Genomic DNA, 27,183 nt, shown 5'->3' on the forward strand with positions numbered 1-27,183 from the left:
GAGATAGGGAAAAATTGGGTCAGATCTTCAGCTGGTATAAATCAGCACTGCTGCATTTACTTCATTGGAGCTTTGCCGAGATACCCCAACAGAGGATCTGTCCCTTAAATTTTAATCCATGGTGGAGGCATAATGCTGGCAAAGATCTTAGTTGTGCTGATTCTCAAGCATACGATGCCCCTTCATCATGGGATTTCCCAGTCTTGATTTGCAATGTGTCCTCACTTTTACTGACATTTATATATGGATGATTTTGTGTATAATAGTCAGGTGGGTTAATTCCATTAAATTCTCCAGGGAATCCCTTATTTTCTAAATTGCTCCCATTTAATTGTTCAAATCCAATGAGAGAGAGAAACTTCGTAAGAATTTACTAAGCTCATGACCTTCTTTGCTCATGTGCAGCGTGGATCTGGGCTTCCCTTTTCCCTGGTCTAAGGGGCATTGGGAGGTCAGCATGAAACTATCTAGGATTGAGATTGCAGAGGGTAAAGGCTGCTGCATAGAAGTAGGCCAACTATCTTGGAGAGAGAGCTGGCTTTTCTCCTACTCAAGATAGTTAAGTCCAAAGCAGACTGCGAAGAGCTACAAAAAGATCTCACAAAACTGGGTGACTGGGCAACAAAATGGCAGATGAAATTCAAGGTTGATGAAGGCAAAGTAATACACACTGGAAAACATGACCCCAACTCTACATATAAAATGATGGGGTCTAAATTAGCTCTTACCATTCAAGAAAGAGATCTTGGCGTCAGTGTGGATAGTTCTCTGAAAACATCCACTCAATGCACAGTGGCAGTCAAAAAAGCAAACAGAATGTTGGAAATCATTAAGAAAAGGATAGATAATAAGACAGAAAATATCATATTGCCTCTATATAAATCCATGGTATGCCCACATCTTGAATACTGCGTGCAGATGTGGTCGCCCCATCTCAGAAAAGATATATTGGAAAAGGTTCAGAGAAAGGCAACAAAAATTATTAGGGATATGGAACGGCTTTCACATGAGAAGAGATTAATAAGACTAGGATTTTACAGCTTGGAAAAGAGAGGACCAAGGGGGGATATGACTGAGGTCTATAAAATCAAGACTGGTGTGGAGAAAGTCAATAAGGAAGGGTTATTTACTCCTTCTCATACACAAGAACTAGGTGTCACCAAATGAAATTAATAGGCAGCAGGTTTTAAATAAACAAAAGGAAGTATTTCTTCACACAACCTACAGTCAACTTGTGGAACTCTTTGCCAGAGGATGTTGTGAAGGCCAAGGCTATAACACGGTTCAAGAAAGAACTAGGTAAATTAGCCAGAATGGGCAGGGATGGTGTCCCCAGGCTCTGTTTGCCAGAAGCAGGGAATGGGTGACAGGGGATGGATCACTTGATGATTACCTGTTTGGTTCATTCCCTCTGGGGCACCTGGCATTGGCCACTGTTGGAAGACGGGATACTGGGCTAGATGGACTTTTGGTCTGACCCAGTATGGCCATTCTTATGTTATGTTCATCTACTTGAAAACTTCGCAGGGACTGAAAACTAGTCAAGGGAAAAGTTAGACAATTGCTTTTACCCAATTGCTGCAAGGAGATGCTAGAGGTATCAGGTGCATTGCCCTCCCCATCCCAAGTTGGATTAATCTAAAACCTTTTTCCCCAGATGAAAGGTTTGGAGGGAGATTAACACGTGACTGCAATGAGATCCATGCGCTGACACAAAGTGCAGTAGCCTGGAATGTCAGTGAAGCGATGCGCTGGCATAAAACCACAGGCAAAGGTTTAGGATGATGTCAGGTTGGAATACTCCTTGGCATTGCAATGGGAGCTCTTCAACCTCTTATAAGGGAATTTGAGAGTAAATAAATGTGCTGGGGTGGGTGAAGGATCTACCTATGGAAATCACATAAACATTTTGTGGAGCAGCCACAGCGAGTCCAGACATATACAACAAGGATGATGCTGAGTTAGTGTAACTTGCTTGTTAGGCTTCTGTGGAACCTGAGCTTGGTTGGGATACAGATAAATATAAATGTTTGGGGTTTGGAAGTAACATGCAGAAGTCCCAACTAGTGCAGAAGTTGGTGGGTTACCAATGGAGAATGTAAAATCAGGCGAGTCAATACTGTATGTTAGTACTTCAGTCTCATTTTGTTTGCTGGTCACATTTACTTCACTGGAAGCACTTTGGAAACAACGGTGCATTTCCCATCCTCATTTCCTGAACGTCCGTCTCCTGTTCTTTGTGTACGCTGCTATCATCCAACCATCAGCGATACTCGTGCCTTTGGATCGCATGCTAAGTAACGCCCTTATGGCTGTGATATTAGCAGGTGATTTTTGACTCCTGAATGGACAAGCTGCAAATGAAACAGACGGCAGGACAAAGTGTACGGAAAGCCGATTGATAGAGGAAAAGTGAACCCAACAACCCCTGGTCTTTCCGAACAGGAGTGATTATGACCTGGACTGCTGCTGTCTTGCTCAGAAATGTACCTTTGTTGATAAGGCTAGTGTATGTTTGGAGAGAGTGCCTGCTATTCATTTGTTCCATCCCCAGTAAGGATTGAGAGCGTCTGCTAGCTGGAGAATTACCTAGTGGAGTTAAGAGTTCATTGCTGTTGTCTTTTGTTTGATTCTGGAGTTCACATTTTTCCTCAGCTCTGTAATATGAGAACTCTTATTCTGAACACAGCATGCATGTAAAAACGGTACAAATGCATGACAGTGTTAACAATACAAGCATTAATAACCAGCGTATCTGTGCAAAAAACAAAATCAGCTTTAGGAAACCAGTTCTATAAATATCTGTGCATTGAGTGACCTGGGTCATTGAAGTTGCTTCCACAGCACCGCTGGGACATATTTATAGAAGTGGTGAGATGCAGCAGAGCAAAATATACAGTTGCTTAATGTGCAACAGCGGAAGCACAAAGTCTTCAAATATCATTAGCCTTTGATTAATAATTCATCTTAAAATCAGTTTTTAAAAAATTAATATGCTGAATGCAAATCCAAATTGAAGTTATATTGGGAGATGGAAATATCAGTTCTATTTCCCACCTCATCTTCCCTCCGCACCTCCCAGAAGTGATCTAAATTGAAGCCTGCATGTGCACAGAATGCAGTGTGATGCATACAGTATGTTACCTAAACACAACACTTGATAAACTTCTATTGCTTTTTTTTTTTGTGTGTGTGTGTGTGTGGTGTTGTTGTGTTTTATATCTGTTTTTTCCAGGCTTCGTGGACTCGGCCCGAGAAGCAAGAGGTATAAGATTACCAGATCAATAGCCAATTTCTTTAGGTTTTTTTTTTTAAAGTATTACAGATTAACACACCACTAGTACAATAACCAAGCCAGTATTAATAATTTAACCATATTAAAAAAAGAAAAAAGATCAGCTGATAGTGGTAGAAATTGCTTGGCTTATAGTGACGCATCTTTGGATGAGCAAACCAGCTGTGTCAGGAGTTGGCAGAAATCATGCGTGAAAATCCTACTTGCCATTTAAAACACAAGACTGTAATTTTCAGTGGATGTGAAAGCAAATAGCCAAAAGCCGATTTAGCCAAATTGCCATCCTAGAGGTGGCACTGAGCTGGAATTAGGAGACTTTCCTTCCATGTGGCTTGGGAAAGTAGCTTCCCTCTAAGAACCTGACTGCCTCCACTCCAGCCCAGCTCACCTATTTGCTCATTGCTCTCATTAGGCTCAATCTTCTCTTAAAGAACAATTGCATCACATTCCATCTCAAAAGCAATGCAATTACATGTCTCTAGGCTATGTTTCTCCACAAAATGCTCTCGATTACTAAATTTACCTTATTATTTATCTCTTGGGGGGGGAAATGGGAGGGGGGTTAAATGCATTTAAATAACACAGTTTGGTTGATATTTTTCACATGAAATTACATATTTAAAATATTCTGTTTTTACGTATTCATGATCTGTAGAGAGACTTCTTGCTTCCAAATGTGCTTGGGAACCTAATTCCCGAGCAGATAGCAGTGGCTCATCATTGGTGGTTAGAGCTTGGTGACTGCATTTCGTATTCTTAACAGCAGTATTTTGGTAGCCTGATTGAGTGTCTTAACCCAGTGGGAAGTAGAGAGAGCGATGTGGCTTAGACAAGGTTCGCCTGTTACCCAAGCCCATCAAGAACTTGCCTAGTCCTGTTCTGAAATCGCATGTTGGAGAACCATGAACATGGAAAATGGAGATGCTGAATATTCATGCTGGTTTCTAGTGGAGGATTTGGAATTTTAATAGTTTCCTTTCTTTAGGTCTAAGTTAATTCATGTTATAATTGTATGTTCTTTAATACATTGCCCTGTGTATCTCATGCCTTTTTAATTGCAAAAGTAATGCTACTAAGCTTACTCAGTCTGAAATCGTTTCCCTCCCTGACTGCTAAAAGAGTTGAGTGGGGTTCTGTGAAGTATGCTTTATTTATTAAACTCTCGCCTTGCGTAAGCTGCTTTGTAGGGGAAATAGCTGTTAGCTACTTGTGCTTCTGAACCCCAATCAGCCATACTCTCATTCTGCATAGCCCTGTAAATCCTCCCTCACCGTTGCAGCCCAGAATGTACTGGAGAAAGGAAGAGCGTCAGAAGTTAGCAGCAGATATGAACCAAAAAGAGTATTATCATCTCAGACAGATGTTAAAAGCTCGGTTTCAGGCAAAACAGACAGTCTTATTACAGCTTGAGTTGTGAACAAGACTTATTGGAAACATTCCACTCCAACATAATCAGGTCCCAAATTAATGGTGCCTTGCTGAGATCTGTGCAAGGCACTGCTAATTCCCAGTTAAGTGCCCTCCGACTGAGATAATGACAGCACAGACCTAGGATGGCTCCCTCATCTCTTTTCTTCTGACTTTCCAACTGTGTCCAATATTTCAGGGTGCCTCCACCTAGTGGTGCTTGCCACTTTGCTAATGATGCCAATGTGTGTGAGAAGCAAGTTGGGGGGGGGTACCCGTGTGCTGTGTTTGGAGAGGACTCAGACACCTTAAAAACGGACTCTCCTCACCCACATAGGAGTAAATGTCCCTTTAGCTCTGGAGTATTGAAAACTAGGCCTGCTCTTTTGATAGCGTCTAATACCCTGTGAACTGGGAAAAGTACAGAGAAGGGCAACAAAAATTGTTAGGGATATGGAACAACTTCCATGTGAGGAGAGATTAAAAGGACTGGGACTGTTCAGTTTAGAGAAGAGATGGCTAAGGGTATATGATCGAGGTCTATAAAATCATGATTGATGTGATGAAAGTGAAGAAGTTACCTCTTCACATAACACAAGAACCTGGTGTCACTCAATTTAATTAATAGGCAGCAGGTTTAAAACAAACAGAAGGAGGTACTTCTTCACACAACACACTGTCAACCTGTGGAACTTGTTGCCGGGGGATGTTGTGAAGGCCAAAAGTATAATGGAGTTCATAAAAGAATTAGATAAGTTCATGGAGGATAGGTGCATTAATGGCTATTAGCCAGGATGGTGAGGGATGTAGCCCCGTGCTTTGGGTGTCCCTAAACCTCCAACTGCCAGGAGCAGGAACTGGACGACGGGATGGATCACTTCATAATTGTCCTGTTCTGTTCATTGCCTCTGATGCATCTGGCACCAGTCACTGTTGGACAGCAAGATACTGGGTTAGATGTACCGTTGGTCTGACATCTGTGAACAAAGACAAAACATATGGTTTCACATGAGAAACATAGAGCGATAGACTAATGCCTCATTAGGAAGTCTTTCACAGCTCCTGCAAAGCTACCAAATATAGTGATCCAGACTGGCACAGTGTCCCATGCATGCATGAAATAGAGTTCTGTGTCTCCGTGTCCTAGAGACTGTGCCAGGGAGAGAGGGAAAACTTGTTTGCATGTGGCCTTGGCCTGGTTTCGTCAAGCTTGCAGCAAACTTACTTGGATCGGGGGAACAGGAGAGACAAATGCAGAATTGCTTCCGTATTTTATCAATGGGTATCAATTCTCTGCTTCTAGATAGGAAAGGATTAAAGAACAAAAATGTGCTGAGGTAATAGATTCAGATAGAGATAGAAACAGCTGGGCATGTCTTTTTAGCACACCTTGGTAAGAGCTGGACCATCATCTTTACTTATAATTGTTACCTCTTTGACCCTCAAGCTTTTCCCAGGCTTCAACCACTAAACAAAAAGATATCTTAGACCCAGGAGAGCTGTGCACCCAAGATCTGAACAGAGCTCTCTGCTAAAGCTCAGCGTTTCTGTGGGGTTTGCGACTGTAAGCCTGGTTAGCTGGAAGTTTGAAGCACTGACGATTGTAATCACAACATGCAGTTGCACACACAGCCACAAGGGCATGCAGCTTACCGATGGGTAGCGTCCAATAGCGTATTAGGCACTTCACAGACAAGTAGATGTTGTCTGTGTTTCAAAGAGCTTAAACTGGAGTAGTGGGTAAGGCAAAAGGAACAGGGAAAGGTGATAAAGTTCTATGGTTATATGGGTTGGGAGAGCCTGTCTTGAAAGATTCATTCTTACGGTTCAGGGATGTTGGGAGTTGCAACATTACAGTTGTGAAGGAACAAGGTGATTCTGACAGACGGTTGTAATCTCTTTGAACGCCTTGTAACCTGGATGAATGCTCCATATCTGTACACTGTTTGACATACATACATTCACACCCTGCATATAGGAGCAATTCCGAAATCAGCTTGGAGCCAATCACCTTATTACAGAACTTGCTTAAATTCACAGACCCTACGAAAACTTCAAGCAAGGCTATTCGAAGGGTCTTATATTTTCCCACCCTGTTTCCAAGTCTTGCGCTGGTCAGACCCATGTTCAGACAGGAGCACTGAATTTTCACACTTTGTGGCCTCTGATTCAAACTCAGGGTCCTGGTTCTGTGCTCACTTACACTGGGTGTGAATTGGGAATGACTCCACTGAAATCAGCAGAGTCACTCCAGCGTAAAACAGATACAACTGAGAGGAGAGTCAAACCTGCGATCTGAGTGTTCAGGTCTATTGGAAACTGACCTAGTCCGAGCAGGTGTCTACGAGAGAGCAGTAAGTGGGAAATCCCTTAGCTAGTATCCATCAAGCCTTGCATTGTAACTCTGAACACAAGGAGCATGGCTTGGGCACATCTCAAATGGAGACCCCACCTTCCTTAGCCAGATATCTTTTGACATGTGCCAGGATGGGAAAATAACTCCTCTCCCTCTTCCTTGGGGCTCTGGAATTGCTGTGTTCAGCCCTACAGCAAGGAGTAATACTGCTGCTTTTGTCAGTTTCACTCCTATGCAGTTCTAGGCTGCTTGCTAGTGATTGCTTCTAAGTTACTGAGCATTGGGGGCTAAGGGGGCGGGGGGAATAGAACTGTATTAAAACCTGGTACTCTGTGTGTCCTAAGCAGCTCAGTGCCCCATCACTCAGTCTGTCTTCCTTTCCTGCTAGACCCTGGATGGGCGCATAATGGTGCGCAGCCATGCCCGAGTGTCCTCCCTGACACTCAAGGACATTCAGTACACGGACGCTGGAGAATATGTGTGCACGGCCAGCAACACCATCGGGCAAGACTCCCAAGCCATGTACCTTGAAGTGCAATGTAAGTACGGGCAATGGGCTCTCGTCTGCAAAGGGGGCAGTAGTGATACCCTAAGGCGTGGCTCAGGTGGCCGCAGGACATGCTGTCCCGAGGCTGATGCCTGTTAGATGGCAGTGAGCCGTGTTCTGTTTCAACAAAGGCCATGGGAGTCAGTGCAGTCCAGAATCAGTTTCTAGGGTAAAGAGCCAGTCATATTGCCTTTTGGGAAGACAAATAAATCAGAGTCAATAAAGCATTCTTTGTGCACAAATGCAGGGCCCTGCGTCCTCAGCTGGTGTAAATCAGCACCACTCCAGTGCAGGTCCTGAGCTGCATCAGTTTACACCATCTGGTGATGTGGGCCAGGTTTGTGCCTCTTGAAAGTAGAGCTAGGAAGCTAGTTCCTCCTCAGTCCTCTTGCGCTGACTTGGTACAGCAGGGCAGCTGCTGCTCAAACCTTCCCCCAACTCTGTTTTTGGCCTAACCGAGGCCTGGCAGGACTTGAGGAGCCCTTTGCTCAACATCCTCCACTCACGGTGTCATCCCCTTTGGTAGAGCACCCCCTGGTGCTGTTTGAGCAGCCACAGGCCATGTGCCCGTGGGTGAGTGGCAGGAGGCACACGCTGTCCCCTGGACACATAGTGAATGCACTGTCTGCTTAGCCTCAGCCTCAGGAGTTTAGCATTCCCAGCACTTGCCAGCCCCAACTCCTTTCTCCTGCCAGGGAGTGGCAGTCAGGACACCAGACCTGGATTTCCTGTGGTAGTACAGAGCCCTCACTCTAGGCAGGGGGACTGGGCTGGTGCAGGGGGACATTTATGGCTCCAGTTGCCTCAAGTGATGCTGTCTTTGTTCCCAGATGCCCCCAAGCTGCAGGGCCCTGTGGCAGTCTACACCTGGGAGGGGAATAAAGTGAACATCACGTGCGAGGTGTTTGCTTATCCCAGTGCTGTCATCTCCTGGTTCCGGGATGGACAGCTGCTTCCAAGCTCCAATTACAGTAACATCAAGATCCACAACACTCCATCAGCCAGTTACCTGGAGGTGAGGAAAGGGGGCTCTGGGGGAGGGGATATGAATGTGCAGCCTTCATGGGTTATAGATTAATGTTTGTTTATGGCACTGAGAGCCCTGGTGGGAGGCCTCCGTCACTCGGTGTGGTCCGTTGCTGCCCCGTCTGTAAACAGGAAAGAAGCATTTCCAGCCTCTAATGACAAGAAGCTATGGCCTGGCCTGTGGCAGGAGCAGAGATGGCACACCCTGGGCTAGGAGACAGGACCATTCCAATCAAGGGCTGAAGAATGGATTGCTAGTTAATGGTCAGAAACGTGCTGGGCTGCAGACCAGTAAGAGGCCCGTTCCATGACCTGAACAAGTTGCAGTCTAACTGTTGGACAAGAGGGAACACGAGAGAGCGATGCGTCGTTGTAGGCGGGGCAGGGAATCAGGAGGAAGCACCCAAGTTACAAATGTCACTGGATTGTTATTCATTTATTGTGTCTATCATGGTAGTTCCCAAAGGATTCAATCAGGACTGAGGCCCCGTTACGTTGAGTGCTTCACAGAGCCCTAGGAAGAGCCCTTGCTCTATATCTCGAGATGATATCAGGTGTCTCCAGAGATGTACAGTCTCTCCTCCCTCACTGTGGTACATGTGTGCGTCATTGTGCTGTTTGATTAAAGGAGAGAGGGTGCAGGAGAGGAGGAGATAACAGGGCAGGAGGCTAAAGAGGCCCCTGTAAATTGAGCAGCCTGTGGAGCTTAGGCAAAGCCTTGTCTTCAGCTTTTCACCCATCACCACAAGGCCCCTGGGCAACCTGCACTTGTCTCTGATGCGCTGATATATTTTATGGTACCTTGGTATCTCCTCCTTTCGTAAAACCCAACGGGGATTGGGGAAGTTGGGCTTTGAGATCTGGGCGCATCCTTAAACACCCCCCTCCCCATCCCTAAACATCCAGGTGACCCCGGATTCTGAGAATGACTTTGGGAACTATAACTGCACCGCAGTGAATCGCATCGGCCAGGAATCCTCCGAATTCATCCTTGTGCAAGCAGGTGAGTGTCCCACACAGCCCCGTGATCCACTGACAGGCAGGGGGCTGGTGGGATGCACAGGAAGTCATTGCACTGGTGTGACGAAGGGAAAGCCTTTCCCGACTCCAGGTGTCCCCCTTGGGGGGCATCAGAGCAGCCAGTTGTAGCTTGAAAGTTTGAAGGTGGTGTGGATCCCAGGAATTTTGTCTCCTGCCCCATTTTTGGAGGTGGCTGCTTTTTGCCTGAGTAGACCTTTATGCACCTACAGTACCCACTTGTGCTGTGACAGAATCTCGCTCTTTGGCTTGTAATAGCAGCACTGTGTGTATGGGCTGGAGCTAGTGAACTATCCTCCGTAAAACATCCTGCTGCCACACAGAAATCCCAGAGCAGCCCATGCTAGCTAGTCAGGCTTCTCCACCTGCCTTGGTAACCAGACAGGCTGGGAGGGGCTCCACTATCCTGAACTCAGGGTGCCCTCAATAATTAATTCACCCGGTTGCCATGGAAACAGTTAGGAATTATCTAGCTGTGCATTCAAATGTTCTGTGAGGAAGGCCTGAAGCAGCAGGATGGTCTCTAGGGCGCATGCATAGCCAGGTGCAGGCTGCATTTATTCATCAGAGTAAATAAGAGACCAGAAGGGAAATGCTGCGAGTCTCTTGTCCCTGATTGGAGGGAGGAAATGAAAACTCCACAATTCACAGAGAGCGTATTCGCCTCCTAAGAGCCCCTGTAGCAAGCTTGGGTGAGGACAGGGTCCCACCTGTGGGCCTAAGCACAAGGCAGAATGCAAGCAGACGTTTCTGGGATTGCCACAGACACTTTCTCTCCAGGGGCACAGGCTGTATAGACATTTGCTGCCTGCCCTCTCCACATCACTGCTTATTATTTCCCTTCCTCTCCCAGATACTCCGTCCTCTCCTTCCATTGACAGAGTGGAGCCTTACTCCAGCACTGCCCAGGTGGTGTTCGATGAGCCGGAGGCCTCCGGTGGGGTGCCCATCCTCAAGTACAAGGCGGAATGGAGAGCACTGGGCGAGGAGGATTGGCATTCCAGGTGGTATGATGCCAAAGAAGGTAGGGTGCAAAAAAACATTGTCCCTCTTAGCATCTCAAGAGTATCTTCTTGTTTTTGGAGTGTGATAGTTCCCCCCTCTAACTTCAGCATCCATTCTAGGCTCTTTGGGATTCCCGAAATGGAATCCACACCCTGGTCAGCTGGTGGTGGTACTAAAATCACTCCCACTGGTATGGAGTGTATGCCTTCAAGCTCCCCTTCTGTGTGCTCTGTTCCTGCCATTCAGCTGTGCAGAGCCCCACTACTTACAGGATCTGAAAACAATAGCGTCAACAAAGACTCTAGACCTGTTGTTATTATGTATGTATTTATCTGTAGTGCGGTAGCACCTGGATTTCTCAATCAGGGATCAGTCCCCATTGTGCTAGTTGCTGTTCCCATGTGAAAAGACAGTTCGTGCCTCAGAGAGCTTGCAGTCTAAGTAACCGGGTGCTAAGCAACAGAAATAGTATTGTGCTCTCCTGATCTTTTCATTTAAGGCCAAACCCAGTTGGATTCCAGATCCAGTTTTCCCTGGGTCAAAGGGTCATCAGACTGGTTTGTAATAAACTCATTTAAGAGGAAGGTGCCACCGTGCTTCATAGGAAGGATGAATCTGGGCTGAGAGAGAGACTCATTAGACATAAAACAATCTATATACCTGGTGGTTGTTAAGGAGAAGCCTCCCTTTTAAGCATCGCCATGAACTCCTGCGTTAACATTTTTAATGGACCTTCCAGGTCATCTGTCGGGGATATTCCATGGGCAGGCTCAGCACTAAAATATTGTTCATTCGAACACATTATTTGGGAATATAGGAATCACCATGTTCCAATTAACCCAGTGCCCTTTCCCTAACAGTGGCCAGTGCCACTTGTTTCTGAGGAAAGTGTGGGAACCCCATGGTGGGTGGATGAGGGTAGCCTGCATGCCTGTGAAGGACTCACCCTAATCTCTAATACCGAATAATCGGATTAAGACCTAAAGCATGAAGTTTAATATCCCTCCCAAAGTTTTTTGTTAATGTTAACTATTATAGCAGGATATTCTTTTTCTCCATACAAAGAGGGCCGCCAAGTGCAGGTTCACGCCCTAGTGAAAAAAAATTTTCAGGCCCCCCCCAGCAAGGATGGACCGGCTAAACAGGGCCAACGAAGCCAGGCCCCGGGCCCCCTTCTAGACCGACAAGGCCCAGTAATTTATACCTGCTTCCCCCCGCGCCCCTTGTCGGCCTTGCATACAAATGTATAATCTCTTTTCAAATCTTGCACAGTTCTCTTCCTCAATGACATCCTGTAGCAGTGAATTCCACAGTCCAGTCACTTGCGAAAAAATATTTCCTTTATTCAGTTTTGAGTTTGCTATCTTTTAATTTCATTGAACATCTCCTTGTTCTTGTGTTGTGAAACAACAAGGAGAACAGAAGTTCCTGGTCTGTCCCGCCTAGACCAGTCATTATTTTATTTAATTTTATCAAGTCCCTTCTTCTTCGTCTCCTTTCTAAGGTAAATAGTCATAGTCCTTTCAGCCTCCAAGGCCCCAAGTCATTCTCATTGTCATTCTCTGTACCCTCTCTAGTTCTGCAATATCCTCAAGGCCCTTCATTGTCAGTATTTATTTTGTTTAAAATTTCCCAGGAATTTAAGTGTTACTACCAAAATTTAAAAAATGAATGAAAATCAGTGCAAAACAAATAGTGTTACGTTTTTCTGAGTCAATATCACATTTAATATTGGGGGACTGGAAAACAGAATAAAAGCAACTAATAGAGAAAAATAAAGTATTGAACATAAAAGCAGTTTAATGCTGTGGTTTATTTAATGAACTGTATATTAACAATACGTACACATATGGATGCACGTGTATATTTATCTGCCACTGTATTGCCTTCCTTTAACAGACAGCCTCACATTTACACTTAGACTAACTTATTGACAAACATGTCTTCCTAGCATAGTGTACTGCATTTTCTTTACATAATCAGTGTTTTCATGTATTTGGTGAAAATCAGTAAACACTAAATAATACCTTTGTAAAACCTGGGAATTTTTCAGTGAAAACTTAAAGAATCTTAAATACCCTGTTCAAGATGGGGTGACCAGCTCTGCACACAGGACCCAGATGAAACTGCCCCATTAATCTGCATAATGGTTTCATTTATATATATTGAGTTTGTAACTCCTGCCCAAGACACTCTGTACAGCGCTGCCATAAACTACAGAGAGCGACCAGCCAGCAGAATCCAAATTCCCTTCTCCCCAAGAGGTCTAACTCCCATCAAATCCTGAAGCATGGCGACTGTCTGTGCAAATCTATACACCTTATAGTGCCCCCGGAGTCCAGTAAACCAAGGCGGTTTGGCACTGATGGGACTGATGGAGGGAGAATCTTGTTCCAGAGAATTCTACCACCCGTCCCATATGTATTATTATTTGTATTCCCATAGAACTGTAGGGTCCTTGCCCCCCCCCCCCCCCCCGGAATCGCATCGCCATATCTAGAATCATTTTTGGTTTCTCCATTCCTTCCTTCCTTTCTGTGAAGTGGAAATAGATTTTCTTTAGTTCAGACAATAAAAACCTCACTTAGTCCCTGCGCCCACCTCTCTCCTTAAGCTATGTCTGAGCCTCACAGCTTGATTCCTAAGGGAGAGTTGCAGCCTCTTCTCTTGCCGGAGGCTTGGTTCTCAGTCAGTTTGATAGGAGTTGAGCAGACAGATAGCTGTACTGCTTCTCTCGCACCGATTGCCTGCGCCTCCAGGATTTCTGCTTTTAAATTGTGCTGTGTCAGGAAGAAGGGAAATCTCTCCCCAAGGTGATGGCTCAGGGTCATGCAGAGGCTGTGATATCTGGGGCAAGGCAAGGAATCCAAAATGATTCTTGTCAACCTTTGAGGTGTGTTAGGAGTTAGATGATATGTAAAACCTCTATGTTAGCTGCAGAACCTCTAGTATCACCAGCCTGCAAAGCTTAAACCGAGGGTCTCATGATACTGTAGACAAATGGCAAATTGTTTTCTTGGCCCCGACTTCTAAAGAGTCCAGCACGTGACAGTGCTCTGTGGGGTCTGGTTTCCCCTTGAGGCACTGCTTTTCCCTGCTGGTACTGAGTACTAAGTGGTATGATAGGACCAGACGCAGCCTAGACCCTGCAACCAGAATCTTAGGAGGTTTGTAAGGGGAGTGAGACATTCTGCCTTGCATATGGCAAGCAATGGCCCACAAACAATATGAAGTACAAACCCTGAGTGCACGTGGAGCAGTGAGCCATTCAGGTGGAAAGCAGCGATTTTTCCCAGAGCTTTTCCATTGCCGGGATCCTCCCTCTGCTGGCTCACCCATCCAGCACATCACGTTTATTCTTTTCTGCTGAGCAGAGATGCACTGTGGCTGCCTTGACAGAGCAGCCTCCCCTGCGTATGTATGCTCCGCAGCATGCAGGAACAAAGCTCCAGTTCTCACTGCAGGGGCACATGTTGGTTCTTTCTCAGTGACTTGCACCGTTTACAAGCCCAGATGTCAGACCTTGAGCGCTGCACATGGATGCAAGAGGGGCTAAAGGGGTAGATGAGAACACGTAGGATCCTGGAGTGTGCCTGGTTCTTGGAAGCCAATGCCCTAGAGATGTCACATGCCCCCATGCTGTGCAGACCCCTTGTTCTGTCTGGGGGGACAGCGGTGGCTTTATTTTGCAGTGTGGTTAAATGTCACATCTGCTTTCCCAATCCCTCTGGCTTGCCTTGCTTTGGTTGCTGATGGACTGTCTCTGTGAAATGTTTGGGGAGCCACTTTCCAGCAGCTGAGCAGCACTGGGCTCAGTGCACTCTGCAGCCACAGTCCCACATTGGGGTATGTAGGATCACTTCTCGGAGAGCCCCAGTAAATGACAGGTGCAGCGGTTGCTCCCCTTGGTGCCTGCTCTGGGCCTCACCTCATCCCGTCTCCTTTGAAAGGTGCATGTGGCAATACTAGCCCTGCAGTCTTTGCACTAAACTATCCACAAAAGAGGGTGGCTTTGTTCCTGGGTCTTTCATGCAGGGCCAGGCACAGCCCACGCTACGTGTGCGCGCCTGGCATTACAGAGTACGAAAATGGGCTTGTACTGACTGTCTGTTCAAACCCCACTCTTCCCTTTCTCCCCCCGCCCTCTCGTTTCTGCAACAGCAAACATGGAGGGCATTATCACCATCATGGGCCTGAAGCCAGAGACAGCCTATGCCATCAGACTGTCAGCCATCAACGGCAAGGGCCTGGGAGAGATCAGTGCGGTGTCTCAGTTCAAGACCCAGCCAGTTCGTAAGTAAACATCAACCCTTCCCCCTCCCTTTGCCTCTTGGGTTCTCTCCCTGGCTTTCCCCAGGGGATCCCTGCTGTGCGTGGGCAGTGCCTCTTTCTCTTGCAGGTCTCGGTGCACCCTTTGCAAAGTCTAGTGAGCTTTTATGATTTTGCTGGATTCCATCATTAATATTTTCCCTCTTCCAAGGGTGGGATTTTGTATTGGGCTACACCCCTATGGCTGCAACAAATGTTCTACTCTCCGGGAGACTTGGGCAGCAGGCAGTCTGATGGCATTTTTATAATACAAGCAAGCAGCCCATTGAGAAGGGCTGGGTCTCCCAATTGAAGCTACAGGGTTTTTTTCGTTGCTTGGTGGCTAGGGGAGGAATCGGGTGGATGTCAGAGAAGCTGCCATGAGAATGAGTTTGAAACTACAGGAGGGAGGAAAGGTTATTTCAATGCGCTGCTCTTTGCTCTGTTAAAATGTTCACCCACCTTGCCCTGAATCATCTCCATCTGTCAGTGGGATGCTTCTCTGCAGCCTGGGGCCTCCCCTCCCCACCTCAATCATGAGCAAAAAGCCCTGGAGCCAAAATCAGGTTTGATTTTTGGAGGGGGGATGGAGTGTGAATTCCGCCAGCTGGGAAAAAGAGAAAATAATGACATTCCATGTGCATGAAGCAGCATACTGGAGCCAGAAGGGAAGAGCTGATGTTTGCTTTATATGGAGCCCCTCACTCTCTTGTATCTTATCTCAGCCAAGGACTTAAGATCCTCGGTCAGTCCGAGTTGACTCCTTGTGCATTCCTGCCACACTCCCGCATGGTGTTTGATGTGGTGTTCACCCCCTTCACAAGGGTGCACCTGAACATGTCCACATGCATCTCCTGCTCTCCTGGCTCTGCTCAAGCTAACGACGCTTTGCAGGCGCTGTCATGAGTTCAGAGCTGTCTCCTCCGTGATGCTCTAGCACACTGCCTCTGTTCATTCTGGAGCCCCTCAGAGTTTTGCACAGTCCCACAGGTAGCCACACTCCTGATCACCCTGGCTATCAAGCCCAGCAGCACTGAACAGGGCAGCTTGTTTAGAATGGTGCAAGCATCGTGTTCCAAGAGAACCTACTCCCATATGACAAGCCAAATCGCGTATTACTTCTCACCTAGTTGCAGTAATCCCCTTGTCTGACCCCTCTCCATTGAGTACAGCACCTGTTGTTTTGAATTTCCAGCTCCATGGTCTCTATCGCCTCTCTTCATCTCTTTGACATTTTTGTTTTTGGGTGTATTTCTTTTCTTTTTGTCTGTGTTCCATCTATGGAAAATCGCAGGTGTTCCTTGTTCATGTAAGTGCCTCTCTGCATCTCTCTTTCTTTCTAGCCATCCCTGGAATGCTCCCCTAACATGCCCTAGCTCTAGCATTTATTGTAGTTTTTTCTCCCTCTCCTTGTCCTTAGAAAAAAGTAGCCGGTACTAGGCATCTCCTAATAACACTGACCCTAGAGTAGCCATTCTGCTGTGCGTAATGTGACTCTCTGTTGAACTGAGCTCAGAGGCCTTTTCCCTGTTGTACAGCATGCAATATCAAAGGTTTGCCACTTGCAAGGATTTTTTCTAAAGGTAGGGGCACTGCTGGATCAGCAGTTGCGGTGTGGAGTAGCAGAATATTTCTAGGTTAGCACTCATTAAAATTTTTCAAGTTTTCATGAACTTTAGACATTCAGAAAAACAAACAGCAAAGAGCTTCAACATTTAAGAAGATTTTTTTTTGTTTTTTTGCCAACTCAGAAATTTTCAAAAATTCTGCATTTTTTCGAAATTTGGAAGTAAAAGGGGAAAAATTTTGAGAAAATGTTCACAATTTCCCCCCTCCTTTTAACAAGCTATATTCTTAGTAGCACTTACAGTCCTCCAGCATTTAAATGGATTACAGCCACTTTCCCTTCAGTGAACAGATATATCTCCTTTTCCACCGGCAAAAATCCAAAATTAACTGCAGAAAATTAATGATGGGTTTGATGGGTTTGTTTATTTAGAACACTTTGGTTTGTCATCCAGGCTTAGTCAAAAAGCGTCCATCACATATTCCATAGTTATTCCTGCCTTTCAGATTAACAGCATGGCAGTGAGGAGATGCCACTTCAGCTCAGAGAGAATTGCAGTAGCAGCTGGTTTCTGTATTATGACGTACTCCCTTCTGGTGAGCTGAGCCTGTGGCCAAAATTCTAGTGGCAGCCTTTACTGGGCTGTTACCACCATGTTTGTGTTCTCAGAAACTTGCCAGAAGACATTACAGCTCCCGAAAAGTGTATCAGCAGATATATGTTGTGTAATTCTGGCTTCACTGAAGTTAAGAGATTGGCTGTTGACTTCAGTAGGACCGGGATTTTACCCATAGGATTCTTGAGCTATTGGTGGTGAAATACTGTGGTTCTATAGGAAAATCAAAGTTTGGGTAGATCACTAGATAGATCAGTGGGTTGACTAACAGATAGATAGATAGATAGATAGATAGATAGATAGATAGATAGATAGATAGATGTGTATAGAGGTGGCTGATAGAATTTGAGATTGTACCAATTACAAATAGGATAAGGTCAATGGGAAGAAATGTCTTACCTATTGTGATTCCTGGACATGTGTGCAGTATTCTGCCTACATTGTTTGGAACCTATAATTTTAGCAGAAGTAATGTATACCTCATATAAAGTTAATCACAGTATTATAGCCATCTAGCAATCGGTTTGGCAGTGTGTTCTGAATTGGACAACAGCAGTGATATGCTGGGGAGATAAAGACACAGGCACTTAAGCTCTATGATGATGAATGCCATAAAGAGAGGGGGGAAAGGGACTGAATTATGCAGCAAAAAAGGATAGTCATAGCTCCAGATATGGCTGCCAAGCCACATGCACATCATCTGGTGGCAATTCTATGGCTCTTACAACAGCAGAGTTAAATCACACCTGTAATATGGCATTTGCACTTAAAATATGGAGCCGTCATCTAGAAATTGGTTTTCCGGACCAAAATGTGTCTTCTCCTGTTTGATGGGACAGAGCTGCCGGTGCCCTGGCATGTCAGCTGATACAGGCTGAGACATACTCCTGCTCACTGGAGTTTTCACAGCTTAATGTGAACAAGTGCACCAACTATCTCTTGCAATGTGATTGTTGGAGCAGATGAAGCTAGAGGAGATGGTGATTGGAGACCAGGTGTGAGGAGGAGATGTAAAATGATTCGTGGAGGTTGTTCCATGTGGGGGAATAGTGTGAAAGAAGGAGCAAAGCATAGAGTGATGAGAGAGGGGGATAAATTATGTCAGAGGCTTGGTCAGGACAGCTGTCGGGTTCTCCTGTAGGTCATTGTAGAAAAACCAATGGAATTGATGATGGATGACCACAGAGCCTCCCCATAGTGCAACTTTATAGAGAGTAGGTAAGGCAGGCTGGACACAGTGATCTGTCCTGTGATTATGTAGACAGAATGGCTGGAATCTGTTGTGGGGATCGAGCACCTGAAAGTGCACAAAATCTAACCAGAATAGTGATTTAACATGCTCTAACATTAGGACCAAACTCTGCCACCTTGATTGTGAGCAGCATGTACTCGCAGGCCACCCCACTGTGTCCATTGCGACCACTCTGGGTAAGCACCAGATGCCACTTGAATCAGGTGGCAGAATCAGGACCTTGATAAGGAATGAAGATCAGGCTGTGAAGGGCCCAGTGCCTCTAGGGAGCTGAGGAAGTTAGAGCAGACATTGGACAAGCTCGCTTAGCAGAAGAGCTCTGAGGGATTGGAGCATCATTATTGCAATACTGTTTCCTTTTCACTCTTTTCCTACCTGCTCCCATCCCCTTCTCTGCCATCCCACCTAGCTCTGAATCAAGCTCAGAGTTGCCCTCCTGGTTTTCAAGATGTATCACGGCCTTGCCTCAGCCAGCTTCTCCTGCCTCTGAATAGCTGCTTCCACCTCAGCCTCCTCCCTGACACATCTCCCTTGACAGTGGCACTCCACTCACTGGCACCACCCTAGTTGTCCAAAGCCCAGTCTCTGCCTCTTATACTCCTCCATCTTTCAATCTCTTTGCAACTTTCCTTTCCTTTCCTCCAACTTACAAGAGACTCTGATGTTCTCTGTGAATGTGTGCATGAAGGCGGCTCCATAAGAATACAGCGTATTGTATTACCTCAGGGGCTTTTGAAATGGTTTGATTTGTTCATGCAACTGATGGAAGATCAGATCAGGATTTTCCAAAATGTCTGTTTAGTCTATAAGGTGCCACAAGACTCTTTGCTGCTTTTATAGACCAGGAAAGACCCTCTGGGATTTCATAGTCGCACAGCAGGGAGTCAGCAAGGTTTTGGGATGGAATTTCACACCAGCTTTACTCTTCTAAATTACTTGGGAATATTTTGGCAAAGGGAAGCCAAAGGAATGCTGCTGGATGTATGTGATGCACTGAGGTTCCTTGGAAAACGTGGCACAGTGCTGCTTCTTTGGGTCTTGGGCTGGGGACTCAGCATTGTAGAAGGAGTAGCAGAAAGGAGTCTGAGATTGATGCTGAGGGCTACAATCTCATGCTTTTACACATGCTAAATAGGACTTTGTTCCATGAGTTGTCTTCATCAGCCTTGTCCGTGCTAATAAAAACACATAGCTTGGGGTACCTAAAATATTTAATTACACCATTTTTTGAAACCTCCGCACAATTTCTCCTGGTGACAGGAAATGAGAAAAATAGAACCACACGTGACAAATGCTAGTCACAGTGAGTAAAATTTTCAGAAATGCCTACGTGACCATTGTTGTAGCCTTGTTGATCCCAGGATATTAGAGAGACAGGGTAGGTGAGGGAATATCTTTTTGTTGAATCAGCTTCTGTTGGTGAGAGAAACACTCAATGAAGAGCTGTGTAAGCTCGGAAGCTTGTCTCTCTCACCAGCGGAAGCTAGTGATCAGTGAAGGAGAGCTGCACAAGAACTTAAAAAGATTAGGATAGAATAGTCCTGACATCAGTGGAACCACTTGTGGAGTAAAGATGGTCTTCCACATGAGTAAAGATATCAGAATCTGGCCCTCAGTAGGAAGGCAGGAAGCAATGGCTACTTTTCATGCAGCAGTTTTTCAGACAGAAAGTGAGTCCTGCGAAAAGAATGCTATAAGCACCCTAGTGACTTATTTTTTAAGGAGATTGTGTAACTGATTTGCATGATGATACTGATTTTCAGGTTTGCATACATTTCTTAAATTTAAAGCAGATAACGAAGAATGTCTTACTCCTGACAAATACATTATATTTTGTCTCTCAATCCTGATAAATAAGTTAATTCAAGTTAAAGATCACCAGTTTCTGGACGGTTCTTACATTGCTACTCAGCTGGAAGAGGAACAGAAAATGTTCTGGTTAAGCCCAGTTCTGTTTCAATATCTGCTGTTCTGAAGGTGCCCCAGGAATAGTAGCCAATGCTCTTAGTCCCAAGTGCCCCTTTTGCCATTTAGATAAGTTTGCAGAAGGAAAGACAGAATGCTTCAAATCAGCATCAGCATCTCGGTTTATTCTTTGAAAGCCACTGAAAATGTAATTGATGCTAAATTTAGAGCATATTTTTAAACTCCAGGAGCAAACATGTGGATAGAATAACAAAACATGTTTAAGTTTGTCACTATTTTGTCCTGGGGTTATGAAAATATTTTGGTGGTGACACCTCTCCAAATATGCTGCAGTGAGTCAGCCAGCCCAAGTTAACCATGAAAAAAGTGAGACGGTAGCACTTTAAACGGCTTGTGGTTTGAGGGGCAGCGTAGCAATAATGTTGATGTCTTCAAGCATGTCTTAAATGAATGAGTTTAAAGAATTAAAGAACAAAGCAAACCACTTTTAGCTGATCGTTGCGGCTGGGACGTATGAAGAACTTCCAGCCAAGTACAAGTTTATGAGCCGGGCAGCTATGTAGGCCTGATGAGCAGAGAGCTGTCTCAAGGAGAGGCTTTGCACCTATAATACATCATGTTTGACATCTTAGACCACCACTGATATTCTAAGAACTTTTTCGAGTGAATTGTGGAGGAAGCACCATAATGTTACATGAATACACCCCCTAAGAAGAGCCGGTGAACAAAGAGGGTGGGTGCAGATTATTACATAGTTATTGCAGATGCCACCCTGACTCCCTTGGCAACTAACACCATCACACTCCATGTGGGACATCTCATAAAGCAGCAGTACCCTATGGGCATTCTTGACCAGGTTGCAAGGATCATCAGGATTACTAAAACATACAAAGCAAAGCTGTTTACTGTAGTCAATTCCAACCTATTCAAAAAGATTGATCCCCCAGTTCATGGACATCAGTGAGATTGGGGACTGTCCAAGGTGTTCAAGCCTCCAAGCTATTACTATGCCATCCTTTTTTCATTTATCTAGTATATACCTCTTGAACTCGGAGTGAGAGCTGCAGCTCTGTGTGCGACAGACCTGAAAGGCCCTGGTCAGATCTCTTACAGGACAGTCCTGTGAGCTATGGAATTTTCAAGGAATCAAATGTGAGCTTGGCCATTAGACGCCATCCAAAATTTTATTTGACGCCTCTGTTCCCAGTAGGTTGGAAGCTCCCATCTTGGCGCTAATGCACCCTGTATTAACACATCACATCAGGAAAAGTTGATTATTGTGCCTTAGAATAAAGGGGGACATGCTGATAAATGAGACATGTTCTTAGACAGCAAGGTGCCCTTCTTGACAGGTGTCTACTGTGTGAAGTTTGCATTAATACATTAAAATAGTAGAGCATTAACAGGGCATGTAAGAACAAAGCTGGCCAAGGCCGGATGTCTAAAATTGAAAATATTTAGCCACCAAATTAGGTGCATTCTGTTACAGAAAGCATCAGTGATCAGGACCTGTACTGTGATACCATTAATCAACAAGCCCCCTTCCCATCCCCCGCTCGATCCCCGAAACTATCTAAACACAGCAAGCAATTTCCCACTTTTTAAAAAAGTATCCACTATCAAAATGTTGCCAGATGGAAAACAGACAATCTGCTTGATTAAGAAGATACTGATTGCAGTTTGCAGAGAGTAAGGGGAATAAAGATTGGAGAGCCAGTATTGTTAAGATTTGTCACTAAATTTGTCCTCAGTGATTGAGTTGATAAACTTTAGAATTTAATTGCTTGAATGTTACTTCTTAATTTGCTGCATCGCTGGGGAGCAAGAAAGAGAAAGTAGATAGTCATGGAAAACCCCTAAAACAGAAAGATTTTGCTTTTGTATGACTAATTATAGATTATACTTGCTATACATTTTGGAAATTAAAAAGAATAACTATTACTACATTTACCTGCAGAGAAATCTGTGTTAACTGTAATCTCATGGTTTGTTGAACTAAATCCATCAGGAATAAATGTGGAAGGTCTCATATGGGTGGATTTAGCATACCATTTGAGGAGTAGGTTCTAGTCTGACCTGGGGGCCACAGCATGATTTCTTTCAAGAGACTTTATAGACAGGAATGCTGGAGTTGCATTTTAGTACCAGCCAAAACTCTGTTTTCTTACTGAGAATTTCTGTTTGAATGTCTAAAGGATGTGGTTTTGTAATGCCTGCTGTTGTGATTGTGTGAGTGTCATAACATTTTTCCCAGATCTGGACCTTAGCGTCCAAAATATGGGTGTTAGCATGAAAACCTCCAAGCTTAGTTACCAGCTTGGACCTGGTAAAGCTGCCACCAGCCAGGAATCTATACTGTGCCTGGCGCACTGTGGTCTCCCCAAAACCTTCCCTGGGAGACCCCCAGTCTCAGATTTCTTGAGTCTCACAACAAAGGGGAATAAACCATTTCCCTTCCCCCCTCTGGGTGTTCCCTCCCTGGGTTCCTGGAGAGATATACAGAAGCAAGCTCCGTGAATTTAAACAGAGGGACTCCACCCTCCCTGTTTCCAGTCCTGGAAACACAAGTACTTCCCCCCTCACCCAGAGGGTATGCAAAGTTAGGTTAGTAAATCTAACACAAAGAGATTTTCCCCCCGACTTCTTCCTCCCACCAATTCCCTGGTGAGCTGCAGACTCAATTCCCTGGAGTCCCCACTAAAGAAAACTCCAACAGGTCTTAAAAAGAAAGCTTTATAAAAGAAAGAAAAATACATAAAAATGGTCTCTCTGTATTAAGGTGACAAATACAGGGTCATTTGCTTAAAAGAAAAAAATGAATAAACAGCCTTATCCAACAAAGAATACAATTTAAACATTCCAGCAACTACACACATGTAAATACAAAAGAAAACAATATAAACCTTATTGTCTTACTATCTTTGTACTTACAACTTGGAAACAAAAGATTAGAAAGCCAGGAGATAGAAAAATCACTCTCAGAGCCGAGAGGGTTAGACACAAGACAAAGAACTCACACACAAACTTTCCTCCACCAAGATTTGAAGAAGTCTTGTTTCCTGATTGGTCCTCTGGTCAGGTGTTTCAGGTTACTGGTGTTACCCCTTTACAGGTAAAAGAACATTAACCCTTAGCTATCTGTTTATGACAGTGAGGTGTTTGCTTTATTCTGGTGATTAGTGAGAAAAACAGTTTCTCCCTAACCTTAGGACTATGGGCCCCCAAATCGTTAATAGTGTAATAGTGCACTCACAGATTGTGGTGCTGGAAGGTTGTTTCTGGTTTGGTTTGTTGGTTGTACACCCTTGAGCCCCCCAGACTCATTTTTAGCAGCATCCCTCATAACTGTTTGAAAACAAATATGAGCTGCGTACTTGCCTCACACGTGCTGATTCAGTTCAAGGCCCTCGAGCTTCTGGCTGCAGTGCAGGTGGGATTCAAAGGGGAACTAAAATGCCTGTGTTTATGCCTTAATTTAAAAGAACAACATTTCAATGATCCCTGACCTGTAAAAGGATTAAAGATTACAAATAAATCCAGTTTAAGACAAAATAAAAGATGACACTAGTTTTCACTACTCTGTATCTGCAAAGACCCAAGTTCAGGATTCTGCTTCCCTTATAACACTTGGTCACATCCCTCATCCTTAAACCAGTGCAAGGGAACACATGTTTCTGTCCTGCTTTGTCTCTTATCAATGGAATTGACCATTACCGCCGTTTACAGGGGCCACATTCTGCTCTCACTTACGTGAGGCCTGATGCATTGGCCATTATCTCCATTGCAATCCATGGCCGTTGGTTTGGGCTCATGACGTACAGCTGGAGCAACTTAGCGAAGTAAGTGATGTTCACTGGAGATGTACTGGGGAGAAATTAGTTTACATTTGAGGAACACGGGCCTTGCAAGATTCAGAGCCTGTCGGTTTCCCTTTAACAGAAGGCACCTTTGTCTTTCATTCTCATCTCCTTATGCACAGGCTTGTCAAAAAATCCTTTCCCCAAAGGGATCCTGCCTTTCACACTTCGCTGTTTTCCTTCCTTTGGCTGCATTTATCAAGAATTTCTTCCCCCTTTTACATTCCGTTCTCTTTCTTTAGCAACTCCTGTTGCCCCGCCCGCCCATTTCGCAGACAGTGAGTATGAAGGGAGCCTTGGCTTTGCTTTGCTTTGCTGTGCTCTGCATGTGTCTCACCACCAGCTGTGGTGCAATCTGCCTAACATGGGTTCTTTTACATGGACAAAGACTAAACCTTCTCAGTAAAGAGACTGCGGATAGCCCAAGCTGAATTCCTAAGCAATGGGCAGGAAGGCAAATGGGTACTCAATCTTTCAGCTAGATGGTGGAAGAGAAGTCAATAGAAAGATGTAGAGTGAAGTCATTGGGCGTTTTGCCATGGACTTCAGTGGGACCTTTCGCCCTTAGCATTTTGCATTCCTTTCCCATTTTGTGGGGGTAGCCTGCTGGTGCGGTCAAAGGGTAGTTTCCTGAGCTTATTCTGGCAAAACAGCGAGGAGAGAGTCTGCGGGGAGATGTTGGATGGGATGGGAACTGAGTTACTGCAGAGAATTCCTTCTTGGGTACTGGCTGGTGAGTCTTGCCCACATGCTCAGGGTTTAGCTGATCGCCATATTTGGGGTCGGGAAGGAATTTTCCTCCAGGGCGGATTGGCAGGGGCCCTGGAGGTTTTTCGCCTTCCTCTGCAGCGTGGGGCATGGGTCGCTTGCTGGTGGATTCTCTGCAGTTTGAGGTCTTCAAAGCAGTTTTGAGGATTTCAATAACTCAGTCCTGGATTAGGGGTTGTATAAAAGTGGATGGGTAGAGTTCTGTGGCCTGCCTTGTGCAGGAGGTCAGACTAGATGATCATATTGGTCCCTTCTGACCTATGAGTCTATGAGAGAGAGGTTAGTGTCTTAGCCAAAAAAGGGAAATACTGAAATGATCAACAGATAATGGCTACTGTCTCCATAAGTCTGCTGCTAAGTTGCCTCCTTGGGCTGCAGAAGGAAATAATTTCTTTCTATCCTGTTTGATCCTCTTAAATCTGCATCATCAGGTTTAGGCTGCGAATCACACAGGGGTCTCTCCCCCTCTCCCATCTCGTTCATGGCTGAGGTCAGCAAGACTAGTGCCAGCATGAGAGAGGAGGAGGAATTAAACCCAGGCGTAGCTACTTACACACCAGCCTGCAGCACTAGCTCTGGTGTCCCATGGGGAAGATTATTAGCTCCTCTGTTTTTTAAAAGATAAGGAAGTTACTTGGTGGTGATTAAAAAAAAAAAAAAATCCCTCCCAACTGTGGGTCATGCTGTGGCCTCTCTGGCATTTGGAAACGGAGACTTGTTTTGCTCTGGGTCCACTGTTGCTAGCAATCCATGCAGGAGTGATGCTGGCATTTATGCTTGTGCGCTCTGCCTTTCCTCTCTGGTGTGGAGTGATGAGTGCTGTTCATAATGTTTGTAAGGGGCTTTGAATCTGTCACCCCTCAAAGATGCCACCTGTAATACTTTATTGCTTCCTCTAAGGCCGTTCTTTTTTTTTTCCTGGAGAGTGAAAGTGAACTCTGCCCATAGGACCTCACCTCTTTCAATTCTGCCTTGGTTCCCAGTATGGCCATTGCTTGGAAGAAAGAAAGGGGAAGGGTATGAACACGCAGCACAGAGGAGTGTAAAGGCACCTGGAGGTCATAACGCAAACAGCAGAAGGCAGGCCAAGTTCCGTTAGAACTGAGCTGGTTCGTGTAGCCCTGCCTTTTAGCCCACTGCTGCTTGCCATATGTATGGCAATACTTAGGTACAGTAGGGAAGTAAGGCTGGAGGTTTGCCTGAGGTCATTGTGGTGCTCCTGAACTCACTGGCACAGGTATTGTTGAGAGTCGGAGCTCAGTGGGAGTCCATAAGGGACTGGGCAGAGAACACCCAGTCACACTGGATGGGACAACAAATATAGAAGGGATAGAAAGTCTTTTCTTTGGGGCAAGTGGGGGTGAGGAAGAACCATCTCGGAGGAGCAGACTATCTTCTAATTGTCCACTGCGGGGTCTTTTTGCACCTTCCTCTGAAGCAGCAGATATTGGCCAATGTCAGAGACAGCACCCTGCACTGGTGGGTTCCTTGGCAATTAAGATGTTGGTTTAGCCAGAGCCAAGCTTAGGGTGAACATGAGCTGGGTTTCAGAGAATCCCAGAGAATTGTTGTTTTGGGTAGAAACCATGTGAAACTGCAGCAGCTTTGTCTGGCTCCTTTGAGATTTGGTTCAGCTCAGAACTCTGAGGATACAAGCATCCCTGGAAACAAAGCCATTGCGAAGGTCTGTGGGAGCCCCTGCCATCTCTGAGAAACACACAGCTGCAGTCACAGGTTCTGAAAACAGGGAAGAGCCCCTTGTTTGTCTGGAATTCAGGTGTTGCAGTGGGAGTGGGGGTGGGGAATCCTAGCATGACGCAACTTACATAGAAACCTTTGTCTAATATTTATAAATATGGGGCATGGATTGTGTGCAGCCCTGACTGTCTCTTCCTCATTAGGCTTCATTTCTCCTTATCTCCCTCTTCCTCTCCCCCCCACCCCTAATTTTTATTTTCATGCTATGCTTCACCTTTCCAATCCTTCGTGTTTCCATAGCAACCCAGCCTCCTACCAGATCCGAAAGCACAGAGCAGATGAGTGAGTAGACGGGAACTGCTCCCCCTTGGTCCTGAGTGTTGGTTGTTAAAGTGTAGATCTTCCATCATCAGCAATCAAAACACATGCCTTGTTATTTTGATGTCTTTTAAGGCTTAAGCAACAATCTGGCATTAATGGATGTGTGAGCATGCGGGTGATAAGGCCCCAGCATGCC

The 27,183-nt window shown here is 45.2% G+C and overlaps 1 protein-coding gene across 10 annotated transcripts in view; it reads left to right on the forward strand.

Annotated features, from left to right (window-relative positions):
- NCAM1 (neural cell adhesion molecule 1) overlaps nt 1–27,183 on the forward strand; it is a 238,965-nt gene that overhangs the window by 164,948 nt on the left and 46,834 nt on the right. For 5 of the 10 annotated variants that reach the window (XM_050921784.1, XM_050921788.1, XM_050921785.1 and 2 more), the window contains exons 9-14: nt 3,236–3,265; nt 7,447–7,597; nt 8,436–8,620; nt 9,538–9,634; nt 10,523–10,693; nt 14,836–14,967. In XM_050921784.1, the coding sequence (XP_050777741.1) occupies nt 3,236–3,265; nt 7,447–7,597; nt 8,436–8,620; nt 9,538–9,634; nt 10,523–10,693; nt 14,836–14,967 (766 nt within the window). The remainder of the gene's footprint in view (nt 1–3,235; nt 3,266–7,446; nt 7,598–8,435; nt 8,621–9,537; nt 9,635–10,522; nt 10,694–14,835; nt 14,968–27,183) is intronic. The other 5 variants (XM_050921786.1, XM_050921790.1, XM_050921787.1 and 2 more) reach the window with 1 other exon arrangement.

This window comes from Gopherus flavomarginatus, chromosome 13, assembly GCF_025201925.1.
Source record: "Gopherus flavomarginatus isolate rGopFla2 chromosome 13, rGopFla2.mat.asm, whole genome shotgun sequence".
NCBI lineage: Eukaryota > Metazoa > Chordata > Testudines > Testudinidae > Gopherus > Gopherus flavomarginatus.